This window comes from Anoplophora glabripennis, unplaced genomic scaffold, assembly GCF_000390285.2.
Source record: "Anoplophora glabripennis isolate ALB-LARVAE unplaced genomic scaffold, Agla_2.0 scaffold312, whole genome shotgun sequence".
In the NCBI taxonomy this organism is placed as follows: domain Eukaryota; kingdom Metazoa; phylum Arthropoda; class Insecta; order Coleoptera; family Cerambycidae; genus Anoplophora; species Anoplophora glabripennis.
Window position 1 is genome coordinate 545,306 of NW_019416409.1, and position 18,712 is coordinate 564,017.

General features: G+C 31.6%; 1 protein-coding gene across 2 annotated transcripts in view; it reads right to left on the bottom strand.

Annotated features, from left to right (window-relative positions):
- Positions 1 to 18,712, bottom strand: part of LOC108910632 (peroxidase-like) — a 53,810-nt gene that overhangs the window by 14,344 nt on the left and 20,754 nt on the right. The window contains exons 1-4 of one of the 2 annotated variants that reach the window (XM_018715312.1): positions 6,980 to 7,014; positions 4,915 to 5,079; positions 1,243 to 1,451; positions 725 to 901 (exon numbers count right to left, since the gene is read on the bottom strand). In XM_018715312.1, the coding sequence (XP_018570828.1) occupies positions 725 to 901; positions 1,243 to 1,451; positions 4,915 to 5,057 (529 nt within the window). In that variant the 5' untranslated portion in view covers positions 5,058 to 5,079; positions 6,980 to 7,014. Of the gene's footprint in view, positions 1 to 724; positions 902 to 1,242; positions 1,452 to 4,914; positions 5,080 to 6,979; positions 7,015 to 18,712 lie in introns of those variants that run through there. The other variant, XM_018715311.1, reaches the window with a different exon arrangement.

Genomic DNA, 18,712 nt, shown 5'->3' on the forward strand with positions numbered 1-18,712 from the left:
ACTATAACTTCAATAATTTTTTTCTCGGAAACTATTAAGGATTTTACAAAAAAAAAATTTACGATAACGACTCCATTTCTCATGCCGCATCTATTCCCAAATTTTTTTGGATAAGTTGTGAATCACCCTGTATAAGCATATATCTACAGACCACAGATCAGTAATCTACAGACTGTCTTTATATGATGACACAGTCCGTTTGCTGCTAGTATTTTTGTCACAAACAAAACCTCTATTGATTGGCCTAATGTTAAATTGTTCTAATTTATCAACTTCAAATGTGTTTTTGACAGCTGCCACAGTGCAAGTTTTTAGTTACAAGTTACTTCATAAATTTAAATCTGTAATAAGAAAGGCCAAAATTTCGGTCACGACCTGCTTAAATGGGATCCATTCTCGTGATGGACCCCCATTTACCTACATCTCATGCACCCCGAATTTTTGTTTTCGCTGACATGGATTCCTTGCAGTTTGCAATTCCAAGTCGACCCCTAGGGGTCGATATAGACCACTTTGGGAATCATTGTTTTAGGTTTACTATATACGTTAACCTCATTGATTTCAAACCACTAGCTCGTTGTGTAGTCCTAACAACATTAACGAAATCTGGTGTTAAGTAAACTCAAAAAAATTATGTCAATTTTGGTATGGTATTGGCTATGGAAAAACGGTTTCAAGTTTTAAAAAAGACACCTCTACACTTCTGTCTAAAAAGGATACTTACGTGCTTGTGTACTTCCAGCAATCATGCTCATGTCATGTGTAATTATTTGACCGTACTGCATGGCATTGAGGGTGAATTGTGGATCTACTATAAGTACATCAGGGTAGACCAGTAAACTAACTGTACGAGCTGAGGGAAGTTGGTTTCCACTTCTTGCTATCGTAGGGGTACTAATGCCTAAAATAAATATTTAACATTTCAGTCAGAACATTATAATACTTATAATCACATTTTCCAAAGATGAACAATTGATTTTTGAGCTGGGTATTATTCGAGTACAATGCACATCCGTACAATATTGTGGGGTAGAATTTTCCCTCAATGTTTTTTCTACTTCGGGTGTCGAATGCGGTTAATTCCAAGAGAGTGACGCAGGGGTCTTCTTGGTTTTCTATCTCAACACAAATATCGTAAGGACTGTATTTCCTCTTACAATTCATTATTAAAGTTAAATCGACTTAACAAATGAAAATGAATGTATTTATCCAAAAAAAAACTAGGAAAAAACTTATTATTACCGTCTCCATAGTTGGGGGGCAGTAATCTGGTGTAGGGCGCATTGGGGGTTCCCGTAACGGGGTTACGCAGGCTGTTGCACGTGCCGTCGTAACTTCTGTACCTGGAGGGAGGACAACCGTTGGGGATGGTGCCGCATCCCATTCCAGAGGGATCGTCTGGTGATGGTCTTGCTGGACGACGCGGACCGATGTTGGGGCCAAAACGCCGACTAAAATAGAAGTTAATAGAATTCTTAAAAGACAAACAAAATGTTCTAAACATGTCGAAATATTGATGGCAGTGGAGTAACATATTTTTTATTGGGGGTTTATTTATCCTGATGAAAGTGTTCAACACACAGAGTTGTCTTTTGTTTTGTTCAAGAAACTTTTTTTGTTTTATTAGTGTTCCGAAAAAGTAACCATCACTTGTACAGGGTGTTTCAATTAAAATTTCCCACCTGGAAAATATCGGAATTAAAAAAAACCGTCGATTTTCTTTTCAAGGGGGGCACAAGATGACGTAGGTCATGGTGTCTTGGAAGCTACCTCTTAGGGAGGGCGTAAAATATCCCATTAAACTTTAAATAGCACCCTATGTTGAGTGACACCTCGTTTTAAAGGTTTTTCAATTCTGCTCTCAACGACATACGACAGGTTTTGTTTGTTGTTTAATTCCGATATTTTCCAGGTGAGAAGTTTTAATTGAAACACCCTGTATAATAAATATTAAGTTATATGGTGCTGTAACCTCTTTGGTACAGTTATGAAATAATTATAGGCCTTAAATCGACTGCTTCCCTGGCACCCATCGTTACATAAAATCTGTACTACTTTCTTGACATTTGATTACAACTGTGTGTTATGTACTCTACTCATGTAACTTTTTGTCTTTGTTCTTATGATATGATTTTTTATTTCGTCTTTATCATCTTCAAAGTGAAAAAAGAGCGGTAGAGATTAGGTTGACGGAATGTTCATCATTGTCAATGTTGGTATTATCATTATTTCTATTTTACTGTAGAAGACAAAATTAGTTTGATTTCAAGGAAATATAAAAAAATTTTTTTATCGAAACGAGTAAATTTATCTCATTTTTTTTTAATCGACACTAAAATCGATATAATAGAGAAACTATTATTTTGTGTTACAAAAAGTAATGCATAGGTATGTCTTAGAAATATTCTACATATTAAAGTTTATTTTAAAATATTTTCAAACTTACAACTAAATCAAAAGTTAAATCGATTTTTTCCAGTACGAGTTACGCTACGGTTCAAGGGCTTGTTTTTTGAATGTACTTTTTAACGTTTCATTCCTTACTTTTCACTTTTTTTGGGCTCTTTTCTGTTCTATGATTTTTATGGTTTGAAAACTGTAGGTATTATGAGACACTAATATCTAAAAATCCTTTGAGTATTTGGTACTCCGAGTTTTATACAAAACAAAAGTGACAAACAAATACGTAACTGTTTTATAAAATTATTGGTATCTAGTAACTACTGCTACAAACTACATACAAGGTGGGTCATTATTGTGAGAATGTAAAATAACTCCCTTGTTACTCATAATACAGAAAAAAAGTTTATATAAAAGTTGTACAGAATCAAGAAACCTAAACTACAAAATTAATTTGAAACATACAGGGCGATGAGTGAAAACGGGACACGCCAAAGATTAAATTTTTTAAATGGAATACCCTGTATATTTTGAAATATATGGTTTTCCGGGAAAATTATATATATATATGGCAATATTAAACAGTTTATCATTTTACTGCGGGGTTGCCAAGTTATGTAGAAAATCCTTAAATTTTTGGAAAAAACATGACCTCGAAGAAGTTGTATTAACTTTCAGCTACTAACACTTGGAACAAAATAATCAGACAGAGTTATAGGCAAATGTTAGACAAAGGCTCCTGTATTAGCTAATATCGATATTTATACAGGGCATTTTTTATAATTTTTAGAAAGTTTAAACTTGATTTTCTAAAATTTTTCAAATTGAACACCCTGTATTTTATTATTCTATTTTATTCACATATCGGACCACTTCAACTTTTATTTTAAATTTTTTTATCTAAAATTGTTAGTTTTTAAGATATAGCAACATTTCTGAAAAAACTTGGTAGTAAGTGTCCCCCTCTATGAGCAATAGTGAAATTACAACACGCATCTTATTCGTCGCCTAAAAAAATATAGTTTCACAAATTTTCAAGTTCCTAACCTACATATTTTCAGAATAATCGCAAAAAAAAACGATTTAAAAGTTTAACTTTCAACACCCTGTATTTCCGAAACTGTCAACTTTCGGATAAGGCATGTTTGCGCCAATGGTCACCATTTCACGTGTAGTATCTTCAGCTTTCGACTTTCCCATTGTTAATGAATCACCCTGTATATAATGTCGAGCAAAATCAATCGTGATTGCTTTGTCGCATTTTATATTATAAATTATTACAAACATGAATAAAAAATATCGTTATGTTAGATACCTTTTAAAGTGACAATTTATTAGTCAAGACACATAATTTCAGCTTACTTCTTACAAGCAATTCAAGAAGGATATGTTAAGATCAGATAAATCATGTTTATGAGACATAACGTAGTTAGCCTTGTTTGTATACCAGACTACTGTACTATTGCAATTATTTATCTAATATTTCCTGAAATTCCGATAATATCATGATGACAGACAGCCGTTAGATTTCTTTAAAAAAAATACTGTAAAACAATTGTTACGCCACTGCTTTTATCTACAAGACAAACATACATGTATATTTTAAACAGTAGCGTGTAAGACACGCTTTTGGCCAAACAATTAGAAATAATATAATTAAATTGATGTTTTTTTTTTAAACTTACCACTGACCACTTCTATACTTACATATAAAATAATTTATCTATTCTGAAAGAGAGATCAAATATGCATTGTTGCCGGTATCACAAAAAATTAATAAACTGACTTCTTCTTTATATGAAATAGATCGAAAATAGTTAAATATACAGGGTGTTCACAAACTTGTTGGAGGTTTTTAATGGTAGGTAGAATGCATTAATAATAAACATTTTTAACAATACAAACCGTTGAAACTACAAAACGATGCTTAAAAGTAATAATAATCAAAATTGTTAAAATTTATTGAGAACTTCTGGAATTATTCCCGTTAGACATACAAAGAGGTCAATAGTGTGGTCGTAAATAGCATGTCATCCGCTATTTGGTTCTATTTTTGTAGTAACACTCCTATTTTTAATTGTATTATGTTTTCGTGAAAGGACTGCTACTTCCTAATAGGATTGAACCAATACTTGTAAACACGGGCAGATATCTTGATATAGTCAGCGGTTCCAAAAATGTTTCTTCGTATTGTTGTGGTAAGACAATAAATATAAAAAAATATTATATTTGCAAGAAATATTTGTCAATTGAACACACGCTGTAACCATCTTTTCAGACATATTAAAGCAACTGAAACTTCATATTGAAACTTCAACTGAAATATTTTCATAAAAATTCTTCAATCCTTCTGCTGTACCTTATATTCGATACACTTTTAGTCACTCTTTTTGGGGTAAAAGACATCGTTCAAACTAAATTTACTTAGTAGTAAGAGATAGATAGATTTCGTCAATGCATGTCATATTTTCACGTGTATCACGTGACACCCTCAACGCCATGGTTATTACTAACCTGCCAGGTATATACGGCCTATGGGGACTTCCTCCTATGAATGAAGGCGAGGGAATATGGTCGAAGAATATATCGTAATGGGGATGAAGTCCTGTCGTGCTCAGGACGATTTGGAACAAATATGGGACCGTGGACCACAACATCCTATCGCCTTGTCGAGTCCTTCTGAAACATAATTTATGTCTTGTAAATAACGATAGTGAAAATTATAGCCTAAGTTTTAGTAGCATTTGTCAGATAAAGTACGTTGATATATTTAGGAGGCACTGCTTGCTTTCCCTCTAGGTCATAAAATAAGCAATAAATATAAACGGGTTGTGCTGAATTATATTCTAAATATTTATCTGAGAATACGTTTTAAATTGACACTGGAAATTTTATTATTATTTTAATCATAATTATAATACATAGTAGTACATCCTTATGTACAATAATTTCTTAATAAATGATTAATACGTAAATATAGTAAATGTAAAAGTTTACTCATGTAATTCAGTTCCACTGTTAGTACCATCAACTGTGTTAATAATAAATTTCTCTGTTGTAATCGCTATATGAATGTTTAACAGTTTTCATATAAAATAATGTTTCTGTCTAGGTACTTCTTATATTCAGTTTGTTCACTTCAGTAAGAAAAAGTTCCAGTATGCTAGTATTTAGATTGGGTGATATATCTAGAAATGCTGGAAAACCAGGAAATAATAGGGAATTTCACAAATCTGAAAATATTAGGGAAATATCAAGGAATTTTTTTAATTTTCATGGAACTTTTTCAAATTCCAATTGCAAGAGGTCTTTATATTCGAGGTACTATCAGATCTGGTAAATATAGTTATTCAATGAAGGTTTTATATTATACAGGGTGTTTGAAAAAACATGTCGAAAAATACATATGTCGGAAAATGAAGGGTGATTCTTTGGTTCATTCTAAGAAAAAAAGTTCTTATGAATAAACACACCGTTTTCGAAATATAGGGTGTCAAAAAAAGTTTTTTTCAGTTTTTTGACGATATCTCAGGAACCGTTTGAGACACAGAACTCAAATCTTGTACACTTATTATTATTACATTCTATTGGCCCGCATCGCTTTTACTTTTTGAGATACATAGGAACATTTTTCCGTAATTCTCAGGCACCAACTAACTTTTTTTTTCAATCTGTCGTTCAAAAGTTTTCTTTGGTAAGAGGGATGCATCACACTGATGCTGTCTCTTACAAGAAAGGTACTTTTTCAAGAGTGACGTCATTTGTTCCGGTCACGTTTGCAAACCTGCCGGCTGGCCTATAATTGATGTGATACAATTAGTGATGTAACACAACATCACGAGATGTCTGATTCAACGGGTGAAATGCGGCGATAGTTTATGATTTCTTTGACCCAAGATTGTGGGTATATGATTCGCGCGAATTCGAGGCTTCCCAAACCTCCCGGTGAGATGAAACTTGTTTATTCAAATTGCGTAGAAACGGAGTAAATCTGCTTTCTTTCCTACGATCTATGCGGGTCGAATTTCTTCTTAGCATTTCACTATCATAAATTAGATAAGAGGTACGTCGGCGTCCGCTTAAGCAGGCGATTAAAATTCAGCTTTTTCCGGTGAAATTATAGAAATGGGTGTGCCCAATATCCATAAATTATACTTTGTCTTGAATGTTTTTAGATGTATTTGAAGAAATTGAACCAATATCGGATCCTAACCAAATTAATAACCTGTTAGTTAAAGTAGTAAATGCATATTCATCAACACATTTGAAAATTCCATGTACAGAGTGTCCCAAATTGAGTTCTAAAAGTTAAGGTGATGGAGTGGAAGATATTTCTGGAGACCTTTTCGTCTTATTTGATGTTTGAAATATAATTTTTATATTTTCTTCGAAATTGTTATGAATAGACCCTTTTATTGTCTTAGAAATATTTATGATCCAAAACTAAGGGTTGTCCGCCGTTTCAAGAAAACGGAGAGAGTAAATTGGAAACCGCAAGAGAGGATCTCATATTGGTAAGTTTAGCGTCCCAAGAGCTGTGACGTCATCGGTATTATTTTTCTAATTTAATTTCACTTACCGAGATCACAGAATAAACATCCCCGCTTGCGGTTTCCTAATTGCTCTTTCCGTTTTCCAGGGGAATGGCGGCCAACTGTCAGTTCCGGGTTATCCTGTACAGAGAGGATTAAATTCAAAAGTACCGATTAATTCAATTTCACGGAATAATATCGTTAACTCGGTGAACATTCAGAAATGCAAATTTAGGATTTCATAAGCTTTCGAAGGTTTAGGCGTCTAGGTACCTGAATTACAAATGTCTTGAAGATGTTTGGAGATTTTTTCAGTAGGTTTTCCGATAATAATACAACTAGGTCATTTTAAGGAAAAAAGTTGCTTGATGTCCTAATCAGCTTAATTTTCCAGACAAAAGATGTGAAAGTTTTTGAAAAATCTCGGTAGGTAATATTTAAAATGAATTAATGAAGCACACACAAGCATTGGCGGAGATGTTAGCAAATACGGTCTCTAAAAACCCCTTAATTTCGACGCCACTGGGTATTTTACACGTTCAGTAGGTCTATTTGTAATTCCATTTTAAAGAAAAACGATCTTCATTTGATTCGAAAATGAATTATTTTCAAGTTATTATAATTGTTTGCATAAAATAAATTTACCACACGCAAATGAATATCTATACTGGAAGTAATTTTGATATTGTTTCACGAAAAAAATATAAATAGGAAAAATATAAATATGGCAAATAAAATGTAATTATAAAGTCAGAAAAATTTAGCGGATTGCCCTTAGTATTAGCAAATTCAAAATTTTGCAATGATTTTTTTAATTATTTTTGTAGATTCTTATTAAGTATATTGTGTTTATATTTGTAACAAAAAAATTCCTGTAATGTTGTTTGGACAAATTAATTGTTTTAGAATTATTTTCCATGTATTCAGCTGTGTGGTAAGTTTATTAAATAAAAAAATCGAAAAATACTCCTATTTTCTAATACAATAGAAGAAACCTTTTAACTTTTAAATACAGGTAGGAATAATATGGAGGGATCGGCATTGGTGTGACATCGGCATTGTGACAATTGTATGTATATTAGGGTGGCCCAAAAAGAAACGATTTTTTTTTCGTGTCTTGTGAAAATATGTTAGTTTATCATGTTTTAAGAGCCCCCTCAAAAAATCAGCTCAAAAACATTTTTTAAATTTCCAAAATCGTCAGAAATTTAATTTTTTTTTATTTTTTCTCGTTATTTTATCACTTTCTAGGTTGAAAAAATCTCGATTTAAAAAATTTCAAATCGATATTTTAATTTCTAAACGTCATTCTTAATTATTTTAACTTTAAAAGTAGTGTATCTAAAATGTTTTCGAGCGATCTCTAAAAATAAATATCAACGAACTAATATTTTCTTTTATTGAATTTGATGAACAAAAGAATAGAAATAAATCACGGGGACACTTAAAAAATTTCTCACCGCACCGAGTATCAAATATTTATAATTTTTAAATTTTTTAAAATTTAAATCTCTTGTGATTTATTTCTATTATTTTGTTCATCAAATTCAATATAAAAAGTTATTAGTTCGTTGATATTTGTTTTTTAGAGGTCGCTCGAAAACATAAGTACACTACTTTGAAAATTAAAATAATTATGAGTGACCTTTAAAAATTAAAATATCGATTTAAATTTTCAGAATCTAGATTTTTTTAACCTAGAAAATGATAAAATAACGAGAAAAAAAATTTAAAAAAAAATCAATTTTTGACGATTTCGGAAATTTTTAAAAATCTTGAGCGACCTCTAAAAAAATTTTTTTGAGCTGATATTTTGAGGGACCTCTTAAAACATGATAAACTAAAATATTTTCACAAGAGACACGAAAAAAAAAAGTTTTTTTTGGGCCACCCTAATGTATATATAATAAAATCCATTGAATTCAGATCAGGACATCGAGGAGACCATAAAGTTGTACTCTTCCGATATTGCTTTATAGATATATTGTATTTAGAGTTATTTTAAATGAAATCCAGCTTGGTATTATAATACTGGCAATAATACTGGCAATAGTATTGTGTTCTTGATATTTCTCAGGGTGTTAGGATTTTCCAAAATGTCTACAATTCTAAGGTTGTAACACCAAGTAGAATTTAGCATTTAGCATAACTCAACTGATTGATTCGTAATTCAATAATGGAACAGGAAAATGCAGTAATATTTTATGATCTCCCGAAAGTCCCGATCTTAATTCATTACCATTTTTTAATTTATATTCATTAATCGTCAGTGTGTCTAAACCATACAGCATAAAATGGGTGATGAGTAGAGCTATCAAAGAGAGCCGCAATTCAATGGCGTGCCAAGCGGATCAACCGAGACATATGCGAGCCGCTGGCTCAGAATGCTTTTCACGTTTACGTCACGTTAGTATGCTGTTGCTTTGTTATCGTGCGGATGTTGAGTAACTAATTTCTCTCCGTTGGTGTTTATGGTGGTGTATTGTAGACAATTTAATTTGTTGCTTTTTAATATATAATGCGTACGCCTATACCCCTCGGCTCAATTCTGGCAGCCCTAGAGATGAATAATTTTTTTGCAAAATAATTGGAACGTTTATTACTTGTTTGAATTTGTTAGCATCTCTTACAATTAGTGACACTCCTCTAAATTTAAAAAAATGGGTATTTTGCTTGTGGTTACTTTTTAATTTTTTAAACTGAAAAACAATAATTTTTATAAAAATTTGGAAAAAAAAGTTTTTCCTTTTCGGAATATAATCAAAGGACACACTGTATATTCTATAATATATATTTGTTCGTGTTTCAAAAACTTCAACACTTCGTGTTTTGAAAACTAAACCGTTTGAAACTTATGTCTATAGAAACACTTTTCTTTCTAAAAAAAACACCCTTTTTATTATGAAATGCAGTTAAGGAACACCTTGTATATCGAGTCAGTAAATGAAACTTTTTATCCTAATGTAAACGTACTTTACTATAAATAGTCCAAGTTTCGTCGTTTGCGTCAACATCTTCAGAAGCATTTGGATAAATGAATAAATGACTTTTTTTCTTAAATTTCAACCCACTATCGCGAGAGTTATTTTTCTAGCGTTAAAGAATGTTAAGCATGACATGATGAAACTAAAGTAGCAAATGTAACTTTTAATCTGACCTCCTGAAAAAATAGGCTACGTTTTGGTAAACCAGAACGATATTCATTGCTACATTTTTCTGGCAATTAGATTTACGCGAAAGGAACAGTTCTTTCCATTAAGTGTATTAATTTGATATTATGTAAGTCGAAAAATGAAAAATTGTGAAATATTGTCGAGGTGTAATAATTATCGCTGCCATATGTTGCGGATATTCCCAATTGAATCGGAGCAAAAAAGCCGATTGAAATAATAAATTTCTTATGTACTAAACAACTTTCTAGGTTTTTAGTTCAGTTACATCATTTCTTCTGTTTTATCTCACGTACGTATTCGTAAAAGTAGAATGGCGCACGTAACCGACTAGCGTGTATTTGAATATAAAGAAAATTATAAAAATTTAGAATGTGATCCGAATTTCAGAACTCTCACTTGCGTAACGCCCATCAGATGCACGAAAAATGGAACAGACTTTATTGTAACTAATAAAATGTAAGTATTTGTATACGTACTGACAAAAGGCAAAGTGTTAAATGAAAAGATTTCCTTAACTGAGCAATATGTCAAAAAATATTTTAAATCAGAACACTAACAGCTTGATTTGCTTATTTTTTGTTTGGTATCTAAATAAACTGTAATAAATGTATCAAAAAAGCTATATCCTCGCGATTGTTGGTCTAACTTACGCAATACGCCATCAATTCCTGATTCAGTGATGTACCATGATGATACTTTTAATGACGATAAAGTATTGTTAATAAATGGTTTTGCCATTTTCTATTTTACATAATTTTGCGTATGTGTTTTGAGGTGGATGTGAGAGGGGGCAAGCAATTTTTTTCTGGATTACCTTCAGTATAACTCACATAATAAAAGTGCAGATCCCTAGATCTGGGGGAGATTCGGAACATTTTCAAAATTGCAAAAATAATAAAAATACCTAATTTATCTGAGTTTTTTACTTATATCTTGGAACCTATGCATTTTGGAAGAATATTGAATAGGAAAAAAGTTTTAGAATTGAATTTTGCACAATATAGTGAAAGTTAAAAATGTTTAAATTTATTACCGATGTTGCAAAATAGCAATAATTGATGAAAAAAAAAGGCAAAATAATCGAGTTTTTTGGGTAATTTTTTAAAAATATTTCAATTGCTCCGAGGGCATTCCAATTTTGGTAAAAAAAACTTTAGGGTATAATAAAACAACACACCAAATTTCATTAAAATCGGTTCAATAATGTTCGCAAAATAATTTTTTGAAAAAAATTTTTTTTTTAATTTTTTCCAATTTTCAAAATGTTCCTCAAAATAAAGCATCTAGATACTTGAAAAGTTTTTTACATAGAAAAGACCGCTGTACCTTTCAAATGGTTTTTGAAAAATTGAAATCGGTGATTAGGACTGCCACAGTAAATTTTTAAGGTTGACACCCTTTTTTTATTTTTAAACAATTAGATTACATTTATCAATTTGCAATTTAGTTTTTTTCAAAAACTATAATTTTAAAGTACTCAGAAAGACGCTTCTTTTTTTTTTAAAGTTAAATTCCGTTTATTGGTTCTCCAGATATAAGCGGTCAAAGTTTATCGGCATTTACCGTTAATTTATAAACAATTTAGCAATAACCGTTGATCCAGTGGCTTCGTTTTTCCGAGTTCAAAGCTGGAAAAAATTTTCATATCCATAAGTTATCGGCAACATAGATAAATCAGCGGAAAAGCTGTCGGCCGCACGCGCGGAAAGTGACTCAAAACACGAAAAGTAGTTGATTATTTTGTTATAAACAGAATTTATTATTTACGCATTAAATATACTGTATATTTTACCCTATGCTATTGCATTTTTTCAATGAAAAGATTTGTTTACGTATATATTTCAACACTCTGAATATGAATGAATTTAGTTATGATTATTACAATTATTTAAATAATTTTTGTTTAAACAAATTAAAAAAAAATTATTTGGAAATAAATTTTTTTGTTAAATACAAATAAAATTAAGAAAATATTTTTGAAAACAACTAAATTGCAAATTGATAAATGTAAACTAATTGTTTAAAAATAAAAAAAAGAGTTAAATTTTAAAATTTACTATGGCCGTCCTAATCAACCGATTTAATTTTTTCAAAAACCATTTGAAAGGTTGATCGGTATTTTTTATGTGAAAACATTTTCAAGTATCTAGATGTTTTATTTGAGGCTGTGCAACATTTTGAAAATTCGAAAATTTTTTCAAAATAAAAAAAAAATATTTTGCGAAAACTATCTAACCGATTTTAATAAAATTTGGTGTGTTGTTTTATTATACTCTAAAAGTTTTTTTTACCAAAATTAGAATGCCCTCGGAGCAATTATAATATTTTTAAAAAATTATAATTATCCAAAAAACTTGATTATTTTGCCTTTTTTTCATAAATTATTGCTATTTTGCAACATCGATAATAAATTTAAACATTTTTAACCTACAGTGTATTGTGCAAAATTCAATTCTAAAACTTTTTTCCTTTTCAATATTATTCCAAAATACATAGGTTCCAAGGTATAAATAAAAAATTCAGATAAAATAGGTATTTTTATAAAATTTTCGTAATTTTGAAAATGTTCATGACCTCACCCAGATCTGTCAAAAGTCTTTGCATTACGAGATTCTTCCTAGTAAGTTATCAATTTTTTTTAATTTCACCTTTCTAACAGACCATTGAAAGTTCAGCATCGTAGTTTTACATAGACTGAAATTGTTGCTACTTCAGGAGTACCTCAGGGTTCAGTTCTTAGCCCACTATTATTTAATATGCTCATTAATGACATTTATGACAATGTTTTTATATGTAGATGACATCAAACTCTTTACCTCAGTTCCATATGTTTATTACTATTATACTAGTCATATCAAAATGATGTAGTAGAGTTTAAATATTTGTTTATAATTTTTGATACGAAATTAACTTTTATTCTTCGGATTAATTAGGTACATTACTTGCTATTGCTAATAAAAGTATTGGTTTCATAATAAGAAATGCTAAGCATCTTAAAGAAGTTTCCAAGGACTCTTTTTTTTTGTTCATTGTCAGGTTAAAACTAGTATGCATCATTTTTTCTAATTCTAACTAAAATAGAAACAAAAGTCAAACAACAAATAAAATTGTACACATGTCTGCAGTGTATAATTTTGTTATTTACAGATACAGGTATTTTATTATTTTTTTATATTTAACTATTTGAATTATATAATCAAAATGTGACTTAAAAAAACCTTGTCAGTTATTTCTATTTTTCCTTATCTACTAGGAAACGAACTAAAATGAGAAAACTAAAAAAATATATAATAATTTCGTGATCTAAGAAACGAACAATAGCGCCGGCAAATAAAATTATGTATTATTAATTGTAAAATGATATTTTAAAGCTGAATTTAATCAATAATGCTTCCAAATCAGCGCAGTTTTTGCATAAATATCTACAGAATTAATCTTTTCATGTAACAATGTTTTGATCTAATTTACTCGAAGTCGATGGTGAATGTTATAAAAAATCCATACATTTCACTATTTAGAGGTCAGACATCATTGTGGTGTTTACAGTTTGTTTCAATTGAGAAAAAACAAGCTTATTTATAACGTAGTAGGTAATTGAAAAAATAAAAACAAGTAAAAGTTGTTTGTTTATAACTTTTACACAAGTTTTATACATCATTGGATATTTTAATCTCAGGTTCACAAAATAATGTCATTTCATTTATTTACTATAGTTTTTGCGTTACATAATATCTAATATTCGAAATTGTTTAAAAAGTTACGAAAAACAAGGTTTCCAAAACCGATTACGATTTATTTTCTAACAATAAGTCTTAAATTAATTTGTTAAACGATAATCCAAAAGAGCAGAATATGATACTGCTAAAGACTGTTGGTTTTTTTGAGTAACAAGCATTTGCCCATTATATTTTTAATTCTTTTTTTTAATAAGTATACTACAATCCCAGGCTATAACTAACAGTGCTAATATAATTAAATTAATTTTATAGTAGTTATATAGACGAGTAGAAAAAATTTACATGACCCACATTTTGCGATTAAATTACTACGCTGAGAAAAATGACAAATTCTATCCATCCATAAAAATGTACGCACATATTACTCTTCTATTCCTTACAGTTTAATTAGTAAATGTAGTTTTGTGTATTATTTGCTGTTTTAAATTCGTTTCGACTACAAATGGCGTTTAAACATAGATTTCAAAAGATATATTTAATTTTTTTGTTCATAACTGTCTACTGTCTATACAATACATGCTTTACACTTTTTAATATGTAGGTTAAATTATTTAAATTTGTTATATTTAACACAGCACTACGTAACTGGACTTCAGTATTACTGTGGTTTTCATAACGCCCCTATTACCGTGGTTTATTGTTTACGTCAGCCTTGTGCTCAAAATAACGTGTACAGCGATGCAGGATAAACGGATATTTAATAATCTTTCGAAACACTCCGTATATCGGAAGGCATAGGGCGGGAAACCACCTTTTCACGCATGTTGCGAAAATTTCCCGCCAGTTCGTCACGAAGCCATGATTGCCGCCAAAAGTCACCAGCCATCAGACGACCATGACCACGCGACAGCGCTGGGGAGCACGAAGATCTTCAGAAATATTTTCAATTTTGGCGAAAAATTCGAATTCCAAAACGGCCTCAACTCACCACAATAATTTTGAAAACAATAACTCTTTGGAGAAAGTCATCAATTACAAACAAATGATTTTCCAAATTTCGGATTCGCAAATCTGGTGCGAACCTCACTGCTGATTACCCTGCGGAGCTCACATCGAGAGTGATCGAACGTCAGCCCGGTAGCGATACAGATCAATAATGTTGTACGCTACAAATTTTCATGGTCAAAACAGTTAAATTTCACCTAAAAAATTCTTCCACACAGGCACATGCAAAAATAGAGACTCCAGGAACCGTTGCTCAATCTGATTTCGCTATGAGGGTGTATGATTCCCTTAATATGCTAAGAGATAATGAAAATGAAACAACCAATCAGATTCCACGACAGTACCTTATTGTAGCGTTGATGATTTAACATACTACAGCTGCTGCCGACAACTTTTAGTTCGTCAGAACTGGATTAGATGTGCCGAAAAGTGTTTACATGTCGATCACAATATTTGCAACAGTTATTGTAACGTTTCATGATTAAAATGCTAATTAACATTTACTGATTACATTCACAATAGTAGGAATTAATAAAATAATAAAAGCAAATAAAAACTTCCTTATTTATTACCTCTTTAATTCTATTTAAACCTGTCCTTCATTGAGCTAGATCAGATATTACAGTCGACTAAATTCTAGGAGAAAAATGATCCAGAGGATTTAGTCTGGTGTCTACAATTTTTTATTGCCTACGTCATCGTTAACTAAACGATCTAACGAACAAATGAAATTACCACCACGCTGTACGCGACTTATTGTGTCTTGGCATCTAGATTCACACCGATAATAACACTTAAAAAGTTTAGGTCAAGGTGCATCCCATAGAAATCTCCCCCGGCCGATTGTTATTTTTATCTCCGCCAAATCGGACAATACCTACAAATAGTTCACAGATCGAGAGAGAGAGTTAAGCCGTTTTTGGCGTTCGTGTAAATGGCGCGTTTTGGTGTTTAATTGAAGGTAAACCTAGTAATTAATTACACGATGATATGCTTTGATTTCTGTCGAGGTTAGAGGATTTTCTGTTATTGCATCGAATTAAACGGACCCGCAGCTTATCCGATGCCGAATTAATTGCTGGGAGATGTGTAATTAGGCGTAATAATTGTTTGTTTATTTATTTTATTTGCCAAGATATTTTTCGCTTAGCCGAACCGAAGTGTTTGCAGCCAGCTGTGAACCTGGTGTTCGTATAAAATGTAGAAAAAGGGTTATTGTTATTACGCAAAATCATTCCTAGTCTCGGTTAAAAATACGAGTTTTAAAAAAAGCAACAATTTGCGCTGTTTTTATATTTTTTGCAGTTCCATCTTCTAGTATACAGGGTGTTTCAGGGCTAAGTCGACAAACTTTAAGGAGATATTCCTCATAAAAAAATAGGAAAAAAAATCATGTATAAATTTTTTTCCAGAGACGCTTCATTTTCGAAATATAGGCCGTTAAAGATTTTTTAAAAAATTCGAATTTTTTAAATAACTTCTAAATGAAGAAGGCTATTTAAGCCAAATTTGGCATGACACATCTTTTTATAAGGTACCATTTTTCCATAGAAGTAGAAGTCCCGCAAGCAACCAGTGGCGGAGTTATGGGGACTCAGACTTATTAAATTATAAAGAAAATGAATACGGCCCTACTGAAAATAAAAAATGCTGATTTTAGATAGAACAGTGTGTTATTGACAAAAAGTGTACATTCACTTTTTCCTAACTCTTATAGTTTCATGGTAAAATTGATTTTTCGGAAGGGTGCTTCTGGATTCTGTCGATAAACTTTAAAATGAACCTCAACAAAAATTTTCAAGTAGGCTGCTGTCAAGCAATATTAATTTGACGTTCTAAATGTTATTTTGCGAATTGTTGCATAAATTATCCATTAAATAAAGCGTTCAAACTAATAATAAAAGTAAGTTTAATAATGCCGTCCATATTTTCGAACAATGAATATATATGCTGATATGGTTTTTGTGATGGAAATGCCACGGCGGCTCGCCGTTAATATACAGTAAGATTTCCTCATCGCAGACTACCAGCAAAGGAAACATTTTCAACGACATTCTGTCGTCTCAGACAAACTGGATCTTTCGGTATTCCAACTTATGCTGATGGACATTTTGCCCCACTTCAGAACAAAGTAAGATCGAATACTATCTTAAACCATTTCGATGAAAATCCATCCACGAGTGTCAGAAGATCTAGCTATGAGCTAGGTATTTCGTCAAGTTCCATTTGGAGGACTCTTCGGGCTGATGGACACCATGCGTACCATATCCAGCGTGTGCAACATTTTTTGCCTCAGGACATACGATGCAGGCGCGTGTTTTGTGACTGGATGTTAAACCAAGCAGAGGATGATGATCAGTTTACGCAAAAAGTAACGTGGACAGATTTACTCGAAGGGGAATTTTAAACCAAAGGACCAACCATATTTGGTCCTAGGAGAATCCACGGGCGGTAAGGGAACATAGTTTTCAGCATGAAGTCCAATGTAACGTATGGTTGGGTGTGTTGGACAACACTATAGTTGGTCCCTACTTCCTTCTGCATCGGTTAAATGCTGACATGTTTACCGAGTTCCTTCTAATGGTTTTCAAGATCTGTTAGAAGATGTTCCGGTTAATACTCGAATGAACGGTTGGTTTCAACTAGATGGCTGTCCTGCCCATTTTGGTAGAGGTCCTAGGGAGTGGTTAAACATTAATTATCCCAGGAGATGTATTGGTCGTGGAGAACCTACAGCGTGACCCGCACGTTCACCGGACTTGACACCGATGGATTATTTCGTTTGGGGTGCTGTTAAACAAAAAGTCTACGATGTGCCAGTTGATACCCAGAAGATCTAAGACAGCGAATAGTCCAAGCGTGTCGAGAATTAACTCCATTATTAGAAGATGTCCTGCTTGTCTACAATCCGGAGGCGCCCATTTTGAACAAAATATTTTTTAAATCATTTCATTTTTGATTCACTTTTCGCTTGGTCTAGATATAATATTAATTGGTAATTTTTTAGTTATTTCAATTTACAAATAAATGTTCATTTATTGTTTGCCATCTTATTTTATTTAAAAGTACACAACACAAGTAAATGAAGTGACTACAAACCGCCTGAAAAAAATTAGGAGTATTGCAAGGGTCGTTACGTTGTAGCATTACGACATAGTCACATTAGATGTTGTTAGGTACTTGAATATTTCTATTGTTTTCATCATCAATTTTTTTCTAAAAAAAACACCCTATATCTCAAAAACGAAGCATCTCCTAAATAATTTTAATACTTATTTGAGTCACACATACTCGAGACTAAGACCAATTTTAATAGGTACTATATATTTTTAGGTTTTATGAGGAACGACTTCCTAAAGTTTATCGACAGAATCCAGAAGCACCCTCCCGAAAAATCAATTTTGAAATGAAACTATAAGAATTAGGAAAAAAGTGAATGAACACTTTTTGTAGTAGAAGTTATCTAAAAAATTCGATTTTTTTTTTTAAATCTTTAACGCCCTATATTTTGAAAATGAAGCACTTGATTTTTTTCTTATTTTTTTATGAGGAATATCTCCTTACAGTTTGTCGACTTAATCCTGAAACACCCTGTATAGAGCAGTAGAACTGCTGAGTATTTAATATCATTCTAGGATGGATGAAGCTAAGCTAATAAGCTCTATACAACGTTTTATACAACGTTTAAAGACAATTTATAGAACTTTGCAAAGTTAAAAACCAGGGCATCCAAAATAACTTACAACTTACAGTAATAGCTAAAACTGTTTATCTTCTAAAGTAATAATGACAGACCGGACAAATTTTAAATCAGAAACATAGCTATACTTGTCCGAAGGTTATTGAAAAGCTGAATCCTAATTCGCCCAGAGAATTGCTTCATCACGTCAAATTTTCGAAATATCCTCTTCTAAATGTGCGAAAA